Below are 17,341 nucleotides of genomic sequence, written 5' to 3'. Positions count from 1 at the left end.
TTGAGTAAGACTTCATTTCTGTTGTTAAGTGTTATTGTTAGTAGAGTTGTTGATCAAGGTGCAGCGGGGTGCTCCTTTTAGCAGAAGGAAATAGGTGGGGATGTTCAAACTAGTGAGCGAGTGAAAACTATTGTGGAAATGCTGGTAGCTGTAGTGAAAAAAAAACTTGTAAGGATGAATAACTGAAGAATCTAATACGTTTTTATTGCTATACTTGATCTCATATGTAGTTAGTGAAGCTATTTGAGCACCAACAATGTAGATGTTCATATATAAAAGTTTGTGTGTTACTAAATGATGGATGAAAAATGTGAAATGCGGACTTGGGTGTGCTGGCATCATTTGTCTGGCTACAAGTCTGATAGAAGAGCAATCCTAGACTATGAATTGATGGAATATGGAAAGAAAAAAAATGATACATCTAACTGGTTGTTTTAGTAGATAAATGACATTCAAAACAATTGGGTGTTTTCATTTCTCCTAATCTCAAAATGTGAAACTTAATGACAAGAATATTTTCTTGTCTTACTTCTATATGTGAGGATACTATTCCCATTCATTTGGTTCAATAATGTCAGTGTCTGTATTGTACATCTGTAATTTGTGAGCACGTCTGCAAAACTACTTGTTGATGAAGCATCATAGGCAGCCACTAAAAAAAACTCCACCCTCCCCTTCCCCCCCACCCCCCCCCCATATCAACACATCTCAACATACTACAGTGTGGAATCGGTCCTGGCTAAGGATTGGCAACTGCCCACTGAAAGTCTGGAAAGGCAACAATTGAAGGAGTTTCCTTTATCCTAGTAAAGCTCAACAGAGCAGATCTCAGGACTTTGCTCTGCTGTTCTGGTAATCCGAGTGGTAAACTCATCTTTCTTGGTTTGCCTCTTTTATGGTTCACATGTTTGTAGACCTGGACTCCTTCTATTGTACACCATCGAGATTAGATGCAGAGGCTTGCAAGGATTGCCCTTGCCACCAGCACTCCTCCACATCTGGTCTGAAAAGCATTGGCAACCATGGCTTGCTATAAAACTCATATAGAGATGAGGCACAGCTCTGCCTATGCATTGCCAACAAATTAAAACATTACCCCACTCCTTGAAACCTTTCTAAGCTTTTTTATAATGTGAGTGACCATAAGCTTCTTCAAATTCTGGGTCTCCTCAGCATAACTACTTTTCATTAAATCAACCTGCAACACCAACACTTTTATCAGCCTCACTTCCCCGTACATCCTAGAATAACTTGTCACAACACCTACAAAAATAAAAGCCTGGAGGCTAACCTTAACTCTGTGACAACAGTGTCCATTGATCAGTACAGATTTTGACATTTTCCAACTTATTCTCTGTTACCCATCTGTAAAAAAAAATTCTGGACTGCGAAGTTAGTAGAAGTTGGAACTTCCATACTCCTGACTTGGTTGTTTTGACTTACACTACTTAAATCTCCAGAAATACACAGTATGCCACCTGTAAGTTCTCTACTTAGCAAGACAAGTGGCAGTAGAATCCCTGAACTAAAAACTGCCATGCCACGAGTGCTCTCACTTTACATAAATGCAAGAGTAACCTTCTTACAGTTTGCCCTACCCCTGTGATTTCATTAAAAGAAAAGGCCCTATACTCCACAACTGTTGAAAAAGATACTACATCCACAATACTCTCTGATTTAATATCAGAGGTGTCCTAACTATAACACTTCAGTGATACCAAGTGCCCTGCAATTGGATAATCCATATCCCTCAAGTCTACTAATACTATTTCCAAGTCATACATGTCTTAAAAAGATTGTTTGCTCATCAAATATAGATATTCTGAAATAAATGATGCATCAAATACAATAGGCCAAACTTCACATTAAACTACATTTAGTATCACTTATAAAGTGATTGAATGCATTCTACGAAATAAAATAAAAATCATTAAACCCTGGCCTTCATTCAGTGCCAAGAGTGTCAATCTCAAGATATTGCCAATGTCGCAAAAGTTTAAAAACTATACTTCCTTCAAAATAATAGGAGAAATATTGTTGCGAACACCTAAATTACCAATCATTCTTGTATATTCCACTAGCAGCCCGTCCCAACCTTGTCCGGGAGCAATCAGGCTTCAGGGCCCCCGCCCTCTCAGCCCCCCCCCCCCCCGCCCCTACATTGTCCGTGGTTCCCCCGGAGTAGCAGCCCGTCCCAACCTTTGCTTCAGGGCCCCCGCCCGCCCCTACATTGTCCGTGGGTCCCCCAGAGCCTTACCTCATCCGCCGCACCTCCCTGCGCTCCTGAGTTCATCGGTTCGCCGCTCCTCCCAGCCTGTCCACTGCTCCTCCCCGCCTGTCCGCCGCTCCTCCTTGCGCTCATGTCCACCGCTCCTCCTCGCGCTCCTGGACGCCGCTCCCCCCGCGCTCCTGATGTCAGCACACACGTCGCGGCCGGCGCTACTTCCATGGGACTACTTTTTTTTCTCGTAATTTTTTTTAAATAACTTATATTTTTTCAATTTATATAGCCTATGTCCATCTGCACACCCTGAAAATTACAACAATGTATCGGGTGTGTGGATTGGCGCTGTGGTTCCCGAGTGTACCTGCCTCAAAGGTTCAAAGATCTTCCTTTATAATTGTAGTATAGATTTGCGTAAACCTTACAAAGCTGCACAATAAGTGGAAGTCTGTAGAATTAAAGCAGATTTGTAAAGCTTTTTGGCAACAAAGGAAGCAAAGTCTTCTAATGGAGGGCAGAAGAAAAAATGTATGTGATTCTGTGCAAGAGAAACCACAACAAACAATATGAATAAGACAGACTTCTAAGTCATCACAAATTGACATCCCCTTTCTTTCATTTCTTTCCAACAGACCGCTTTAGCAAGGTCTGAAGTTAATAGATGTGTTTGGAATCTTCCTCCTATGAAGTTGAGGTTATTGAAACTTCTTGCAAGATTAATCTATAATGTGGCTGCTCAAACGAGGGTTGTATAGGAATACATCATGAAATGGCATAGACCACAAATTGACACGTTAGACACCTCTGCAGTATTAAGTTTAGAAAGCAGCAATAAACAGATAGAGCTGCATACAAAGGAGAGTATTGGATGGGAAATATTTTATGCAGGAGTACAACAAATAGAAATACTATAGAATAGTCACGAAAGTTTACCTTTTAGATTTTGCACATTCTATGATGCATATGTTGTATAGAATTTTTCATTATCTTTGCATTTCACCCGCTTAAACCTATAAAGTTTTTTTTTATTTTTCATGCATATCTTATGATCAAATGATAGCTTAGTAACAGATTCTATTTCTGGAGTCTGTAGTCTTTTCTTAGGCTGGTTTACAAAGACAAAATATACTCCTGGCAGTTGAGTGTTTTTTGCATACTCACAAAAGTGACATGGTTTTTAAAAACCCATGAGGTAGAAGGATCAAAGTGCCTGATACGCAAAGGTAAAAAGTGAATAATTTTGCTTGCCATGAGCAAAAGAAGGAACAATACAGTCAAACAAGTCCTGTTTGCATTCAAGAAATATAATTAACCAGGAATTTCAGGCCAAATTAAAGTAATTCCTTCCAGGAGTTCCAAGTCTACAGTTACTTTTTTATTCACAGAACTGAAAAAAATTATTTGGTTATATCGTTACATAGATAAAATATTCGAATCCTTAACAAAGCCGTCCGTTTCCAGTTGCAATGTCTCTGTGGTTGTTGGCACTCCTTTCTCAAGTCTCAGCCCTCCGTTTATATTAATGTGTTTATTTATGTTTACTGTCTCACTTTTCCAGATGAAACAGTCGAGATTTCCCTAGATGTGTATGTAAGTAAAGATTCTCTTGCAATCCTCAACTCTGGGGAGGATAACATTGAAGATATTCTAGTTCTTCACCTGGACAGAGGCAAGGATTATTTCCTCACAATCAGTGGAAATTACCTTCCAAGCTGCTTTGGAACCTCATTGGAAGCTCTTTGCCGAATGAAGAGACCTATCCGAGAAGTTCCAATCACAAAACTTATAGACTTGGTAAGAAAATGTTTTTTAATACTGTCTACAGACCAGGAATTGTGATTGTTTTGCAAAGCCAAATAGGCACGTTACATTTTAAAATGCAACTACTGTATTCTGGTGGTACCACTCCTCTACGGTTTGCCAGCTTCGTATCCTCTAGCATTTATCTGACAAAACTAGTCCCACTCGGAGTTGAAACATCTACTTGATTTTGCCCATGTTTTTCTGTGTTTGGCATGGTTTGCTATTTTTGTAAGTTTAATGGAATCCCAGTATTTGCAGCCATCTTCTCTTGTTCGGCCTTTTTCATTATCAGTAAATAAGACGCGCATAACTTGCTTGAATTACTACTTAGCCATTTGGAGAGTATCTGATACCTAGTATTGTGATCATTCCATATGTAAATGCTAGAGTAATAATTTAAGTTGTACAATAGACCTAAAATATATCTAAGAAAGGCATTGATTTTATTTATTTAAATGCACACTAGCGTCAGAAAGCTCCATCTTCCTCATAACAGATATTTATTCAAAACATGGAATGCCTATTACGTTATCCAGTTAAAACATGTTAGCAATAAATGATCCATCCAAGTAATTATAAAAATAATTATTTTAGGCCAACTAAATGTGTATCCAGAGTTTGTAGCTTTAAAAAACAGTGGTATAAAATAATGGAATTTAAATTGTGAGTTCACTATAACTCGCCTTTTAATCTTGGACCATGGCTACTCATTTAATTGTCTTAAAAACATATCTGTAGTTTGGTCTCGTTATCACTTGCTAGACCACTTGTTTCAGATGTCTACAATAGCCCTTGATCTCCGGCAAACATTCCAAGGGAGTCACATTGTTTATTCACTAGCTTTTGCAGTTAGCCTTTTGACATGTTTTTATGAGGATCTTAAATAGAATGTATGTGTATAGGTTACACTACAAGAGTACTTTGGAAATCAGTGTTGGATGGTAATCACAATACCATTCTGGGGAATACGGTGGGTGGGAGTAAACCGTAAACTCTATGCTAGTCTCTGGAGTGTTCTTAATATAATCTATGTAAGGCCTGTTGACCCTTGAATGTTTAAAAGCAAAGGAAGTCTTAAAGATTTTCTTCCACTATCAGACCAAATAATATGTTAAATTTGTTGTTTTGTGCTCGCCCCCTTTTCTTTTTGTTTATTTCTTGCAAAGGCCGTCTTGTCAAACATCAAGGAGTGCGTGTTTTTTAGTAACAGATGCCTCTATTGATATTACTCCAACGTATCCCATTGCCTAGGGGCGGTTACTCTAATTTGCTGTTGTCTTCTCTCTTTGAGCATTATTAAACATTATTTGCATTAAATGAAAGTTCATGTGGTGCCATTAGAAACCATGGCAGGTGTTCTTAAAGTATTAGCACTTGCTAACAAGAAAAATGCCTTAATCTCAGGTACTGAGTTAATCTTATTAAATTTAAGGAATTCTCATCACCCCCATGAATGAGTGCCTTTGTTGAAAGAAAGTACAAGGTTTCCGCATCCTTCCCTCTGCTACATTACGTGTATTCTCGCAAAATGTTCTGGAGACTTAAATATCCAAAAAGTCTTGAGCAGTACCTCTGGATGACTGTAGGAGGCGCTGATTGGGTCGTCATTGGCCAACCGCTGAATGTGACGTGCCCAGTGCCTAAATAGGTATCACTCCAGTGCAGTATCATCAGTTCCTTCTTTTCTGTGCCTGCAGCGCGGATCTGGAGAGCTACCATAGTTCTTTTTTTGGCTACCTTTTTGACTATTTGTTAATGCTTGTATTTATTTATTTAGCTTTGTTCCCAGTGTTTTCTGGGATGTGACAGACCCCCACTTGGTTTGTTTATGGTTCCTGGAGCTGAACTACGACTCCAAGACCTGTTAAGATTTCCCGACAATGCATCTGAAGGTGATTAGGGAGCATGCCATGAAACTCCAGGCCACTCGACATCTAACAGCAATGCTCCAGTTCCCAGTCACATAAAAGGCCCCCATTTGGAGTTGCTCCTGTTGGCCATTGTCAAGGTACCCGACTTCTCGGGTAAGTCCCACAAAACGAAATTCAAGAATTTGAAAGTCTCTTCGACTTTCCCTTGCTGGTCCAAATCTTTGGAAGAGGTGTTGGAATTATGCTAAAAGTCATGGTGCCCTACCTCGTCTTCCAGGCAGAACTTGAACCTGGGTCTGATCCGCGCCTCCTCAAGTTTCCTAGAGTCGGATCAACACCTCTCCAACTAAAGGAATTCTATAAGGCCATGTTTCTATCTTTGGACGACTGGACCTCACTGGAGCACCTTCAGGACTCGCCAGTCCAGGAGGTATCCCAACTGGATTTCTGACTGCTGGTCTGTCCTCTGTGTCTGTTCGGCCCTTCAGATCTGTTTCTGGATATGGAGCAATCTTGTGGCACTGGTTCTGGTGCTGAACCCATCACAATTCCTTACAAACTGTTAATAGATCAGAGGCAGACCCTTCTCTCTTCCCCATCCAGAAATAACTGTGGGGACAGATCTGTCACTTCTGGGTTGCAGGAGCCATCAGGGATAGTTGGAGATTAAAGCACTACGGCCTACAGTGGAGTCTCAGCTGCACATCAACCTCTCGGAGCTAAAAGCATTTGGCTTGGCTGTGAAAGCCTTCATTCTCATCGTCTCTCTCCGGGCCCCTCTTTTCCCTCCCCACAGGCGGCTGTCTCGACGGAGGGCGAGTCAGAGTTAGTTTAGACGTTCACGAACAATACTACCACCCTGTGGTACTGCAACAAACAGGGTGGGGTAGAGGCCCTATGCCTCTAGACATGCTGATACATCCGAACATTTTCAGGATCCCTTAACTGCAGAATGGACGAGCTCAACTGGTGACCTCTCGCGAATGATGTCTACATCAATCGGTAGTTCAAGGTCTCTTCTGTGTCTGGGAAGATTTGCTTCTGTCAAGAACATGCAATGTCAGCACTTAGGCGTTTTAAATTTTCCAAAGCCGATTTAGCTGGATCTCAGGACTTTTGTACGCGTTCCCGCTGATACCAATCCTGCCTCGAGTTCTGAAGAAGATCAGGACAGATTGGACTCAAGTCATCTTAGTGGCTCTGTATTTGGTGCAGATAGTTTGGTGGCCCAAACTCCTGAGTATGAGCATCTGTCCTCAAATTAGGCTTCCCCTTTGAGAGGATCTTCTGTTGCAGAAACAGGGCATGTGGTATGCACCTAAACCTGCACACGCAACGCCTTCATGTGTGGAAATTGAACGTCAGTAGTTGAGAATCTTCGATCTCCCTCCCGAAGTCTGTGAGGACATCTTGGGGCCATAGAAAGACCATATATATATATATGCTGTTGAGATTAGTTTGTGGCTTGGTGCATCGATAAACATGTTTACACTCTTTCTGGCACCTGACTGAAGCATTGCTGTTTTGTGTTGTCTCTAGCCCGGTAAGGCCTAGCACTGAGCACAGTTCAGGGGTAATTGTCGACCATTGTGGCTTTTTTGCGGTTGCAGTATCAACCCTCCTTGTTTAAGTCGCTCATTGTGCCATGTTTTTTAAAGGGTTTCCAGCATATATCCACCACTCGCCCTGTCATCATGCCCAATGGGACCTGCACTCATTGCATTCGCTCGCTGAGTTCCAGACTTGGACATCTGTCAGGCTGCTCTTGGGCATCCCTGCACATGTTTACCTAAAACTACTTGATGGTCCTGTCCAAGAGGATGTGCACTTTACCAATTTGGTCCTCAGTACTTCTTGGTCTGAGACAGTTTGTGAACTCATTTCTGTGGGGATCTATTCTAAGGTAAGGAGTCTGCGGCTAGAAGTCTCTATCAGATAAACAAGTTGCTTATCTTCGATAACGCCTTGTCTGGTTGGTAGATACTCTATTTAGCTGCAGGTTCCTTACCAAGCCTCCTGCTCTGCGATCCCGTATGCTTATCTACAATGTTTCTGTAGGCCCTCAGTTTTGGCATGCTAGTCCAATGACCATTCAGGCGTGGCTCCATGCTTCTAGCACGGAATTAGTCACGGAGGCAATGCAAATGTCGCATCCAACGCGGAGCTGATTGATGACCCTACCGGCGCCCAGTTACTGCTCAAAATCTTCCGGATCCAGTCTGACACCTCAGTAATTGATCGTCTCTACCAGATAAGCCGACCAGATAAGTCATTACTGAAATACCTTATGACCAAACTCAGTTCTTCTAAACTCCAACCTCTTCTATAACATATACAGCAACCATAAGAGATAGAGATTGTGTATATATAATGAAATATCATCTTAATAAGACCTACTCTCCCATGCAATGATAAAAACAATGTGGCGGGCAAATGTTAATAAATGCATTTTTGTGAAATCTAAGCTTTCTTCAACCATGCCTTTAATGTCATTAGTGAACCTTAAACGAAGTTATTTACTGTATCCTTTTTCTCTAATAAGCCAAAATTGTCACACATCTTTCATGCTGAATTCTTTTTAAGATAATTTGATTTGTCCTTATTCAATTTACAATTTGATATTTTGGAAAACCTCTTGACTTCTTTAAAATAATAGGTTAAGGAATTTCTTGGATTATGAAACTAAAGTAAAACATATCTTCAAGTTTTTTATTTGTTCATCTCTGTATCAAAACCCTGAGAGAAAAAGTTGTGCTGGGGCTTGAAGGTTTGAATGTTAATTCTTTGGAATAATTCCAATAAATTCCCATAAGTTAGCAAGTTGCTATCCGACTTGATTCAGGAAGAACTTAGCATTGTGCCATGACTACTAGAATAAACATTTTTTGACGAACATACTAAAAGCCGAAAAATTGAACCAAAACAATATCGCCCTGAAGAAGCCCCAGGCCTGCTGGCCGCTTTGGGGTGAAACACGTGTTGGCTGTTCACTCTGATGTGTCAATAAATACGTTCTGCACTAACTTATGGGAATTTATTGGAATTATTCCAAAGAACTAACATTCAAACCTTCAAGCCCCAGCACAACTTTTTCTCTACGTTAACAAGGGGGTAAGGGGTGTCCCCCTTGCTGAGGGCTGAAACGCAAACAGATTGGAAGCTCATTTAATTGGTCAGTAAGGGTTGGTGACCTTGTTACCCCTTCAACTTGTGCTACTGTATCAAAACCCTGTATTGGAGACATCCTGATTTACCTTGGCCGCAAATGGTTTGACTACCAAAACAAAAAGTAAGGGTTAACTGGTGTGGTACCTCTTTGTAATATAACCAAAAAGAGATGCACTGCTATTTGTACAAAAAACAGCCTTGTGGTTAGACTAAAGTCTATACATATTATTTTATTAAATGTACCCGGTTGTAAGTCATTGAAGGGTTTTAAACTTGGACGTCCAGCTTAAATTATCAAAAGCTTTCCCTGCGTCCAAAATGAGTGCGGCATAAGCAGTTTTAGGTTTCAATACCGGATATCTAGATGAACACTAACACTATCTGAGGATAATCTTCCCTTGATAATACCTGTCTGTTCGTATTTAATAAGTTGAGGGATAATGGTTTCTAATCGTAATGTTTTCATACATTTTAGAATCCGTGTTGACCAGCTATATAGCTCTAAAATGTTTGCACAGGGTGGTACCTTTACGATAGTAGACCAATATCAGCTTTACGGAAGGAACCCAAAAACCTTTTAGGAAAAGGCAGTTTCCAAAGGAATCTGCCTTTCAGAGTTCAAATCTAGTTAGCACTTAAACCTACGGAGTCCTAAGGCATAACTGATGTTCCCATATCTGGAGTATTTAAGGTTCAAAACAAATGTTCTCAAAGTACCAGATCTACTAGTGGTCAGTATTGTTTGTTTTTTAAGTCTTATGACGTCAAAGACTGCTTTACAATCCACCAGCAATCTGCATTGTTTAGAATATTGTGCAGTAGATTGTGAATTTAAATTGCTTGCATGACAGCAATAACCAGCAGTTATTTCCATGCAGTATTTATCTTGCTGTCTGTGAATGGAGTTAAGTTTCTGGTGCACCTTCAGTGAAGAATTATAGACTTATTGATAGATTTATTTTTTGTTTTAAGTGTAGCACTTGAGTGTGACTTTGTTCCTCACATGGGAAATAAATTCACTTGAATTGTTGTAGCCTATTTTGACATGAGAGTTGCTGGTAAGGAACACTTTTTTGGATTTGTTTGGTGTGAATGGCCATGAAATGTAAGTAAGGATGAAGTAAACCGTACTAAGTGTGCGCATACATGTTGGTTTGTAAGCATTCTTTGGAAGAACTTTCATTTTAAATAGTAAATGTTTTGAGGACAAGTATCCCAAAAGATTATCTTCTGCAAAAGAGCACTGAAAACTCAGCTTCACATATTTTTAGAATTTGTTATTGCTTCACAGGCTACCTTTTCGCCAAACAGTTGATTGTTGTAGAAACGCTTTGCTAACTATCAATCTTTTTATCATATAACCAAACACATTGTAAGAGTAAGCACTTAAAATTGATCTTCTTCCTTATTGTCTAAATGGCTGTTTTGTCTTTTTTTTTCTTTATATATTTTCTGCAGATTCTTCATTATTTTGCATGCTCTCTTAAATATTGAACCCAATTCACGCTTCACCTCTGATTTAAGGTGTAGTGATATCACACTTGTAAAGCATGAATAACAGATTTCAAAAGCATCAACATTATTGAAAATCAGTTTAGCAGTGACTTTCTCTTCTCTCTCTCTTTTTCTGCTTGCAATTGCTCTCAGGGAGAAGACAGCTTGTCAGAAAAGGTAATTGGAACTATGTGCTTGAATTTAAGTCTATACTTTTACTCACCGCTACATGACTGTTTTCCTTCTCCCCCGCCAAACTGTATGCCTAGTAGATTTTACAGCTAATGGTTTTATGAATTATTGCACTATTCTGATATAGGGGGAACTGGTGCAGGCATTGCTTTAAAACTAGCACCAGTTAGATTCATTCTGGCACTAACATTTCTTTCTTATGGTAGTCGCCAACCTCAGATGAACCTTTGTACATTCCTAACAGGGCATATTCCCTCCATTTCCGTTGTGTTTCTCAGTTGAGTAGTTCCTTTATTTAGATCTGATCGAGACTACCAGCCGCAGATTCCTTGTAGAATTATACGCAGACGTGAGACTGGATTCGGAAACTTTTTTGCCACAGCATCCCTGCGCGCCGGGGGCAGGGCGACACCATACGACTCTGCCCAGGCGTCGTCCGCGTGTGTGACGTCAGCGAGGTCACATAAGACCCGCCCCGGCACGCCTGTGTCAGTTTTTTCCGTTGTCAGCGTGCCACGCGGATCCGGTCCTTGCTACGGGCATGTTTCGGCCCCTTTTTTTCTCCATTCTTTTGGTGGAACAGTGTGCGAATGCCATCTGGCTTCAAAACTTGTACGTTTTGTGTGCGTCTTATTTCGGCGATGGACCCACACCTCATTTGTATGTGGTGTTTGGGGGAGGATCACAGCACCACCGACTGCAAGGCCTGTTAGCAGTTGAAGCTGAAGTCACGGCGGGAGCGCCACATGAAACTTCTCTCTGCGTGTCTCTCCAGGTCGACGTCCTCCCCTCGGTCTGCTTCGGCGGACGGCTTCAGGTTCGGCCGTGCCGTCGTCCGCGCCCTTCTCCGAGGTCACGTGAGCGTCAGTCCCCGGTGGGTAAGTTTCGCCGTTTGTCCCTGGGGGCTGGGTTCCGGCCTTCCGGGGGCATGGACTCTCAGCGGGTGATGCGGCCCGCTTGTCGTCCTATCCACCGTTTCCCGGTGTTTGGGCGTCGAGAGTCCAAATAGAGACATACGCGCTGGCTTTGCAGGCCTCGCGGCGCCGCCGCTGGCTCCGGCCTCTGCACGACTGGTACGGATCCAGGCTTGGAGGATGTGGTGCGGCTCCTCTGGGTCACCTCCTTCAGGCCACGACGTCTCTGCCTCGCCGCAAACTCCTGCAGGAGTCCCTGTGGTGTCGTGGGAGGTCGCCGGGGCTCGGGTCGCATCCCCTAGTCCCGCTCGGTCCTTTGACAAGGTGGTCCTGTCTAAGGCCGAGGTGCCGCCGCTACGGTGCCGGCAGCAGCTTGACCGTGCGGAGCTACAGGGGTCGGGGCACCCTCCTCGTCGTGCTCTGAGTCAGTCCCTCTCCGGGCCCCTTTTGTCCCTCCCCACAGGCGGCTGCCTCGACAGAGGGCGAGTGGGGGGTTTAATCTTCCCTGGCATCGCCTCACGGGTTGTCGAGCGATCTACGCCTCATTCTGGGCCGCGGCTGGAGGAGGGCTTCGGCCACTCCCCAGTCCCGTCTTGTTCCCCCGTGCTGGTGGCTACCTCAACAGAGATCGGGTCGGTGCCGGTCTGGCACCTCCCCGGGGCCTTTTCGACTGCAGCTCCGCTCCGGTCTCCGATGCGGAGTGACTTGGAGGAACCTTGTCCGGCGACGTGGATGGTGCCGACAACCTTCCTCAGGCTGCGGACTCTGTGGCTCCGCGCAGGGATCGTACTGCCGATTCATCTTCGGACGCTCCTTCTTGTCCGTTGGCGGCCTGCATTTTGGTGTCGTCCTCCCCGGAGACAGGTCGCAGTGTGGTGTCTTTTTCCCCAGCGTCGAAGGGCGGCTCCCCGCCCATCCTGAGGCAGAGGTGTTCGTCGCAAGAGCGGCAGGTCCCTCATTCTTCGACTCCTTCTGACTTTCAGTTCTGGCCCTTGCCCATTCCGCTTGGCCTTGGGGATGGCCGCCATAGTTTGCAGCTGTCGCCCACGAAGGAGGTGCTTTACCCATCGCGGGGCCCTACGGAGGCAGGTGCGGTCTTCGCTCATGCAGTGTCCATGGCAGCCTGCGGTGGCTCACTTCCCGGCTGAGCATCTATTGAAGGTCATCCATCAGCTACCCATAGCTAAAAGATGTGTTTTCAAGGCCATGACACTGGCCTTCCGAGCATCAAAAGGCAGTGGGTTGGCACATTTGAAAAACACCCTGCGAACGTATGTCAACTCCAGGATATTACGCTCCAATTCCCTACATATCCTGGAAACCCCCCGTTTTTAAACGCTCTGGTGCAGGTGGAAAAACCGTTGAGGTTTGTACTTCTCAGCGTTGGAACAAGCTCCCACTAGCCTTACGCACCTGCCAGACAGAATCCGTATTGCGTAAATCCCTGAAGACCCATCTCTTCTCCTCTTAAACTGGATATCTGACCCCATGGCCTCTATTTTTAGAGTTCTCAGCGCCGGGACGCCCCGTTGGGGCCACTGTGCGCTCTACAAAACACACAAAATAAAATAAATAAAATCAGGGCTCTGGTGGGAGGCAAATCTTGCTTCCCTTTTCAGGTTCCCTCCTTTCTTCCTTGACAGGGGCTTGGAGGCTTCCTGCCTCAGGGGACCCTGTGCCTCAACATCTTCTGCACCGGCATCTCCCGGCGCCTCGTGATCGCTGTGCCTTTCCCTCTACCCCTCTGCCTACAGTCCTCTTTTGCAGACTGCTTTTCCCTTCCTGCTGTCGCTGTTGACTCCGCCATCTTGTGAGGCTCGCTGGTTGGACTCTTGGGGACGTAACATGTTCGCCTCGACCAGCGCCGCCCTGCGGACCCTGAACACCTTGTGTGTGCTGGCTCGGGCCTCATATTGTTTATGGGATTTGACTGAGTGTCTGGGATCTGTCGCGTCCCAGGAGGGTGGTCAGGTGGACTTGAGGCATCATGCGTTGGATGGCCAGGAGCTTGCGGCGTTTATTTTAACCTCCACTCTGGACATCTCAGAGGTGCTGGGCCGGGCCATGGCTTCTTCAGTCACTCTTCGTCGCCATGCTTGGCTTCGGGATGGAGTTTTCCCTGAGACTATTCGGGAGCGACTCATCGACCTTCCATTTGATGGCAGCATGATGTTCCATGCCCGACCGACTCCGCCATCCAGAGGCTATTGGCAGGGCTCCGTCCTCCTCCTCCTCCGTCCCCGCCTCAGTGACTCCTGAGTCTGGTTGATTCTGTCCCTTCTTAGGCCGGTTGTTCTGGCTTTGGAGTGTGTTTCTGGCCATTTGTGTCCTTCCTTGGGCCTTTGGCATTGTTGGCTGTTGGATGGCCCTTTTGTTGATTATGTGTGTTGGAATTGTTACACAGACTTGGCCCTGAGATTAGGCCTTCTACTTGCTTGGGCTGCTTGTAAAGCCTTTCGCGGGGTGTTTTTTTTCCCCTGCCTCTTTTGTTTTTCTCTGCTGTGGAAGTTTTTTCCAAAGAGGGTTCACATATCGTACCCTAGGTTTTGCTCTGTTGAAGGGTTCTACTCGCCTTCGGGTGCCTGCTCTTCTTGGCGTTGTGTAGGTTTCTTTTCCTCCTTGAGGTCCTGTGCGCCGCCACTCGTAGTGGTGTGCCTTGGCATCTCCTCCTCTCCCTGCCCTGAGATCTGGGATGATCCTATGTTCTCCCTTGCCAGGCGCTGCCTACTCTGCCTTTTTGCGGTCTCAGGCTGTTCTTCTTGCTTCTGGCGAATTCAACTGCCTGCGCTGTTCTGGCTGGCAGGTTGTTCTCAACCTAGAGTCGGTTTTCCTTCTTTTCCCTCACTTCCTTGGGTCTTCTAGGCTTCTTCTTCCTACCTTCCTGTTTTGGCACTGGGCTTAAGCTGCGTTGCCTTGTGGAGCTGTGGGGCGCTTCGGCCTCTCCGCCCTTGCCTCCTCTTCAGCCTTCTCTCCCACAGATCTGGTTCCCTGTGGGGCCCTCTATTCTGTATTGGCTGGTGGTGTCCTTTCGCAGACCCTCCTTCCCAGGGGGTATTGCTAGGTTATCTATTCTACGTGACGGAATCTGCGGCTAGTAGTCTCTATCAGATGTACGAGTTACTTACCTTCGGTAAGGATGTCTGGTAGAGATGATTCTAGCCGCAGATTCCTTCACGGCCTGCCCTTCCTTCCCTAATCGGCGAGGACCCTTAGGTTGGTCATCTGTATTTGCCTCCCGTGGGGGGCTGTATCTCCTGTGAGTGCCTTCTTTGTTCTTGAAGGGTGGCTCCCTCTGGGTGCGGTTCATTCCTCCTTTGGTCTTCAGAGGCTGGAGTTCCGATGTTATGGTGCTCTACTGCTCTGGCTACTCCAGGTTTTGGGGGGGTTGCCTTCTTCCCTGTCCTCCCTCACCTCCCTTCTTTCCATTGCTATCCTCTGATTAAGGGTCATTGGGCCATGTCTCGCCCTTATCCCTTGTGGGTAGTTGCCCTTTCTGTTGGGGTCGCTTGGTAGTTTGTTGTCCCCGTCTGTATTGGGACTGGTCCCCTTCCTTGCTCAGGATGGGGAGGAGTGTTCCTACGTGTGTCATATCCTTACGCATGTTCCTTGCCTCCGGGGCACAGGTGTGGGAGGCTGTCTATGTGTTGGCAGGGTGGTTGCGCAGGGCTCTGCGGGATTCTTCTTCTTATTTCCCTGCCTTGGGTTCTGTGGTGTTCTTAGTCAGTTTCTTTCCAAATTTTCTGCTTTTCGCACACTGTTCCCACGCTTCAACAGTTTTTTATCTGGTGGTTTGTTTCCACGTTGTGGTGTGGAAAATTGCTCCGAAGAAAAGTGACATAGGCACGCCGGGGCGTGTCTTATGTGACCTCGGTGACGACACGTACGCGGACGACGCCTGGGTAGAGTCGCCTGGTGTCGTCCTGCCCCCGGTAAGCAGGGATGCTGTGGCAAAAAAGTTTCCGGATCCAGTCTCACGCCTGGGGATAATTCTACATGAAGGAATCAGCGGCTAGAATCATCTCTACCTGATACATCGTTACCGAAGGTAAGTAACTTGTACATTTGGAGCCCTGTGTGGGCAACGATTGCCCAGATATTCACCAGCCTCATGCATGTGCTGCTATTAGACACATACGCCTCTTTCCTTTGTATCCCTACCCAACTTCATGATTGACTGTACAGTTTACTTTTTCCCTCTCTTCGATAGTAAAACTAGATCGGAATTGCTTGAATCTCCATCACTATAAGACAACTTGGTTCACTATTGGGATTTTGACACACTATCTAATATGGTGCCACTGCAGAGTGAAATTATAGGGGATGATACAGAAGTTTGTTATATTAGCATGAGGATCTTAGACTCTAATTTTACTAGTGCATGTGAATGAATAAAGGTGTGTACTTTTTGTATACACAGAGGAGAGATGATTGCAGTGATACATTTTACAAGGAATACTTGGACTATGAGCACAATTACCTAATCTGTGATAAAGATTTAAAATGTAATCATTCTTATTTGCAGAGACCATGCCAATGTATTAATATTGAGTGACAAGAGTGAGGAGTTAACTTCACTCATATGTCAAAGGAGTGATTAGGTAACTGGGTGATTTGAATTAAAGCATGCAACCAAAAGAGAATCCTGAAAGAGCATATCTGAAAGAGACACGTTAGTGATCGATTCCTTAACTTAGAATATCCCCAGGCGTCAGACTGGATCCGGAAAGTTTTGCGTAGCAGTACCCATGCGCGTCGGTAGGCGTCGTCTGCGGCTCCGCGTCCGTCGTGGGCGCCGTGATGACGTCGTCGGAGTACTTAGATGCCGCCTCCGCGTGCTGACGTCAGTTCTTCTTTTTTCCGCGCCAGCCAGCGCAGATCTGGAAAGAGCAGTTCCTAGTCACTTTTTGACTAAACTTTTGTGATCTTTTTTGATCCATTTCGAAGTCTTTACAACTCCGACGGTGCCGTTAGGGATGCCCGGCTTCAAGCACTGCGACGACTGCGACCGTACCATGTCGGTCACGGACCCCACCGCTTGTGCCTGATGCCCCCTCCCCCGACGCTCGCGCGATGCGGCCGAGGGTTCGGGTGACACCGCCCACGCGGCTCCTCGTGAGTCGCGGGCGCCGCGTCCGGCCCCATACCCCCGGTCCCTGGGCTGAACGCGACGCCGGAGGAGATCGAGCGCTTCCTCATGGCCATGAGGTCCCTTTCTCCTCCGACGGGTTCCGCGGCGCCTTCGGGCCCAGTGAACCCGTCCGGGGGCCCTAGCGGGTCGGGGGCTACGACCCCGACGCTGTCGGGTGCTTCGGCCTCGTCGCCGCCGGTGCCTTCGGGCCCGGCGCCGCAGGGCCCCACGATCCCGAGGCCGGCGGTGCCCTCGGGCTCGGCGCCGCAGGGTACAGCGGCCCCGGCGACGTCGGTGCCTTCGGGCCCGGCGCCGCTGGGCCCTCGTCGGGCGATGGACCGTCCCCGGTGGACCTTACGACCCCCCCCCCCCCGGGGTCGGTCCGTGTAGTGTCCCCTCCGGCGCTGTCCTCTGGCGGCGCTGTCCCCGATGCCTCCTCTCACTGGGTTCCGACGTCGGGACGATGCCTATCGGCGCCGCTCTCTACGCCGTTCGGAGAATTTCAATTCTATGAACCCACCCCATTTGTTTATGACCCTGAATCTCA

General features: G+C 45.9%; 1 protein-coding gene across 2 annotated transcripts in view; it reads left to right on the top strand.

The window, feature by feature from the left end:
* OCRL (OCRL inositol polyphosphate-5-phosphatase) overlaps positions 1-17,341 on the top strand; it is a 611,352-nt gene that overhangs the window by 386,073 nt on the left and 207,938 nt on the right. Inside the window, exons 18-19 of one of the 2 annotated variants that reach the window (XM_086918813.1) lie at positions 3,783-4,018; positions 10,714-10,737. In XM_086918813.1, coding sequence (XP_086774939.1) covers positions 3,783-4,018; positions 10,714-10,737 — 260 coding nt within the window. The remainder of the gene's footprint in view (positions 1-3,782; positions 4,019-10,713; positions 10,738-17,341) is intronic. The other variant, XM_086918814.1, reaches the window with a different exon arrangement.

This window comes from Lissotriton vulgaris, chromosome 4_1, assembly GCF_964263255.1.
Source record: "Lissotriton vulgaris chromosome 4_1, aLisVul1.2, whole genome shotgun sequence".
Taxonomy (NCBI): Eukaryota; Metazoa; Chordata; class Amphibia; order Caudata; family Salamandridae; genus Lissotriton; species Lissotriton vulgaris.
The sequence above is the reverse complement of the archived record's forward strand: the minus strand, read 5'-3'. Positions and strand labels throughout refer to the sequence as shown.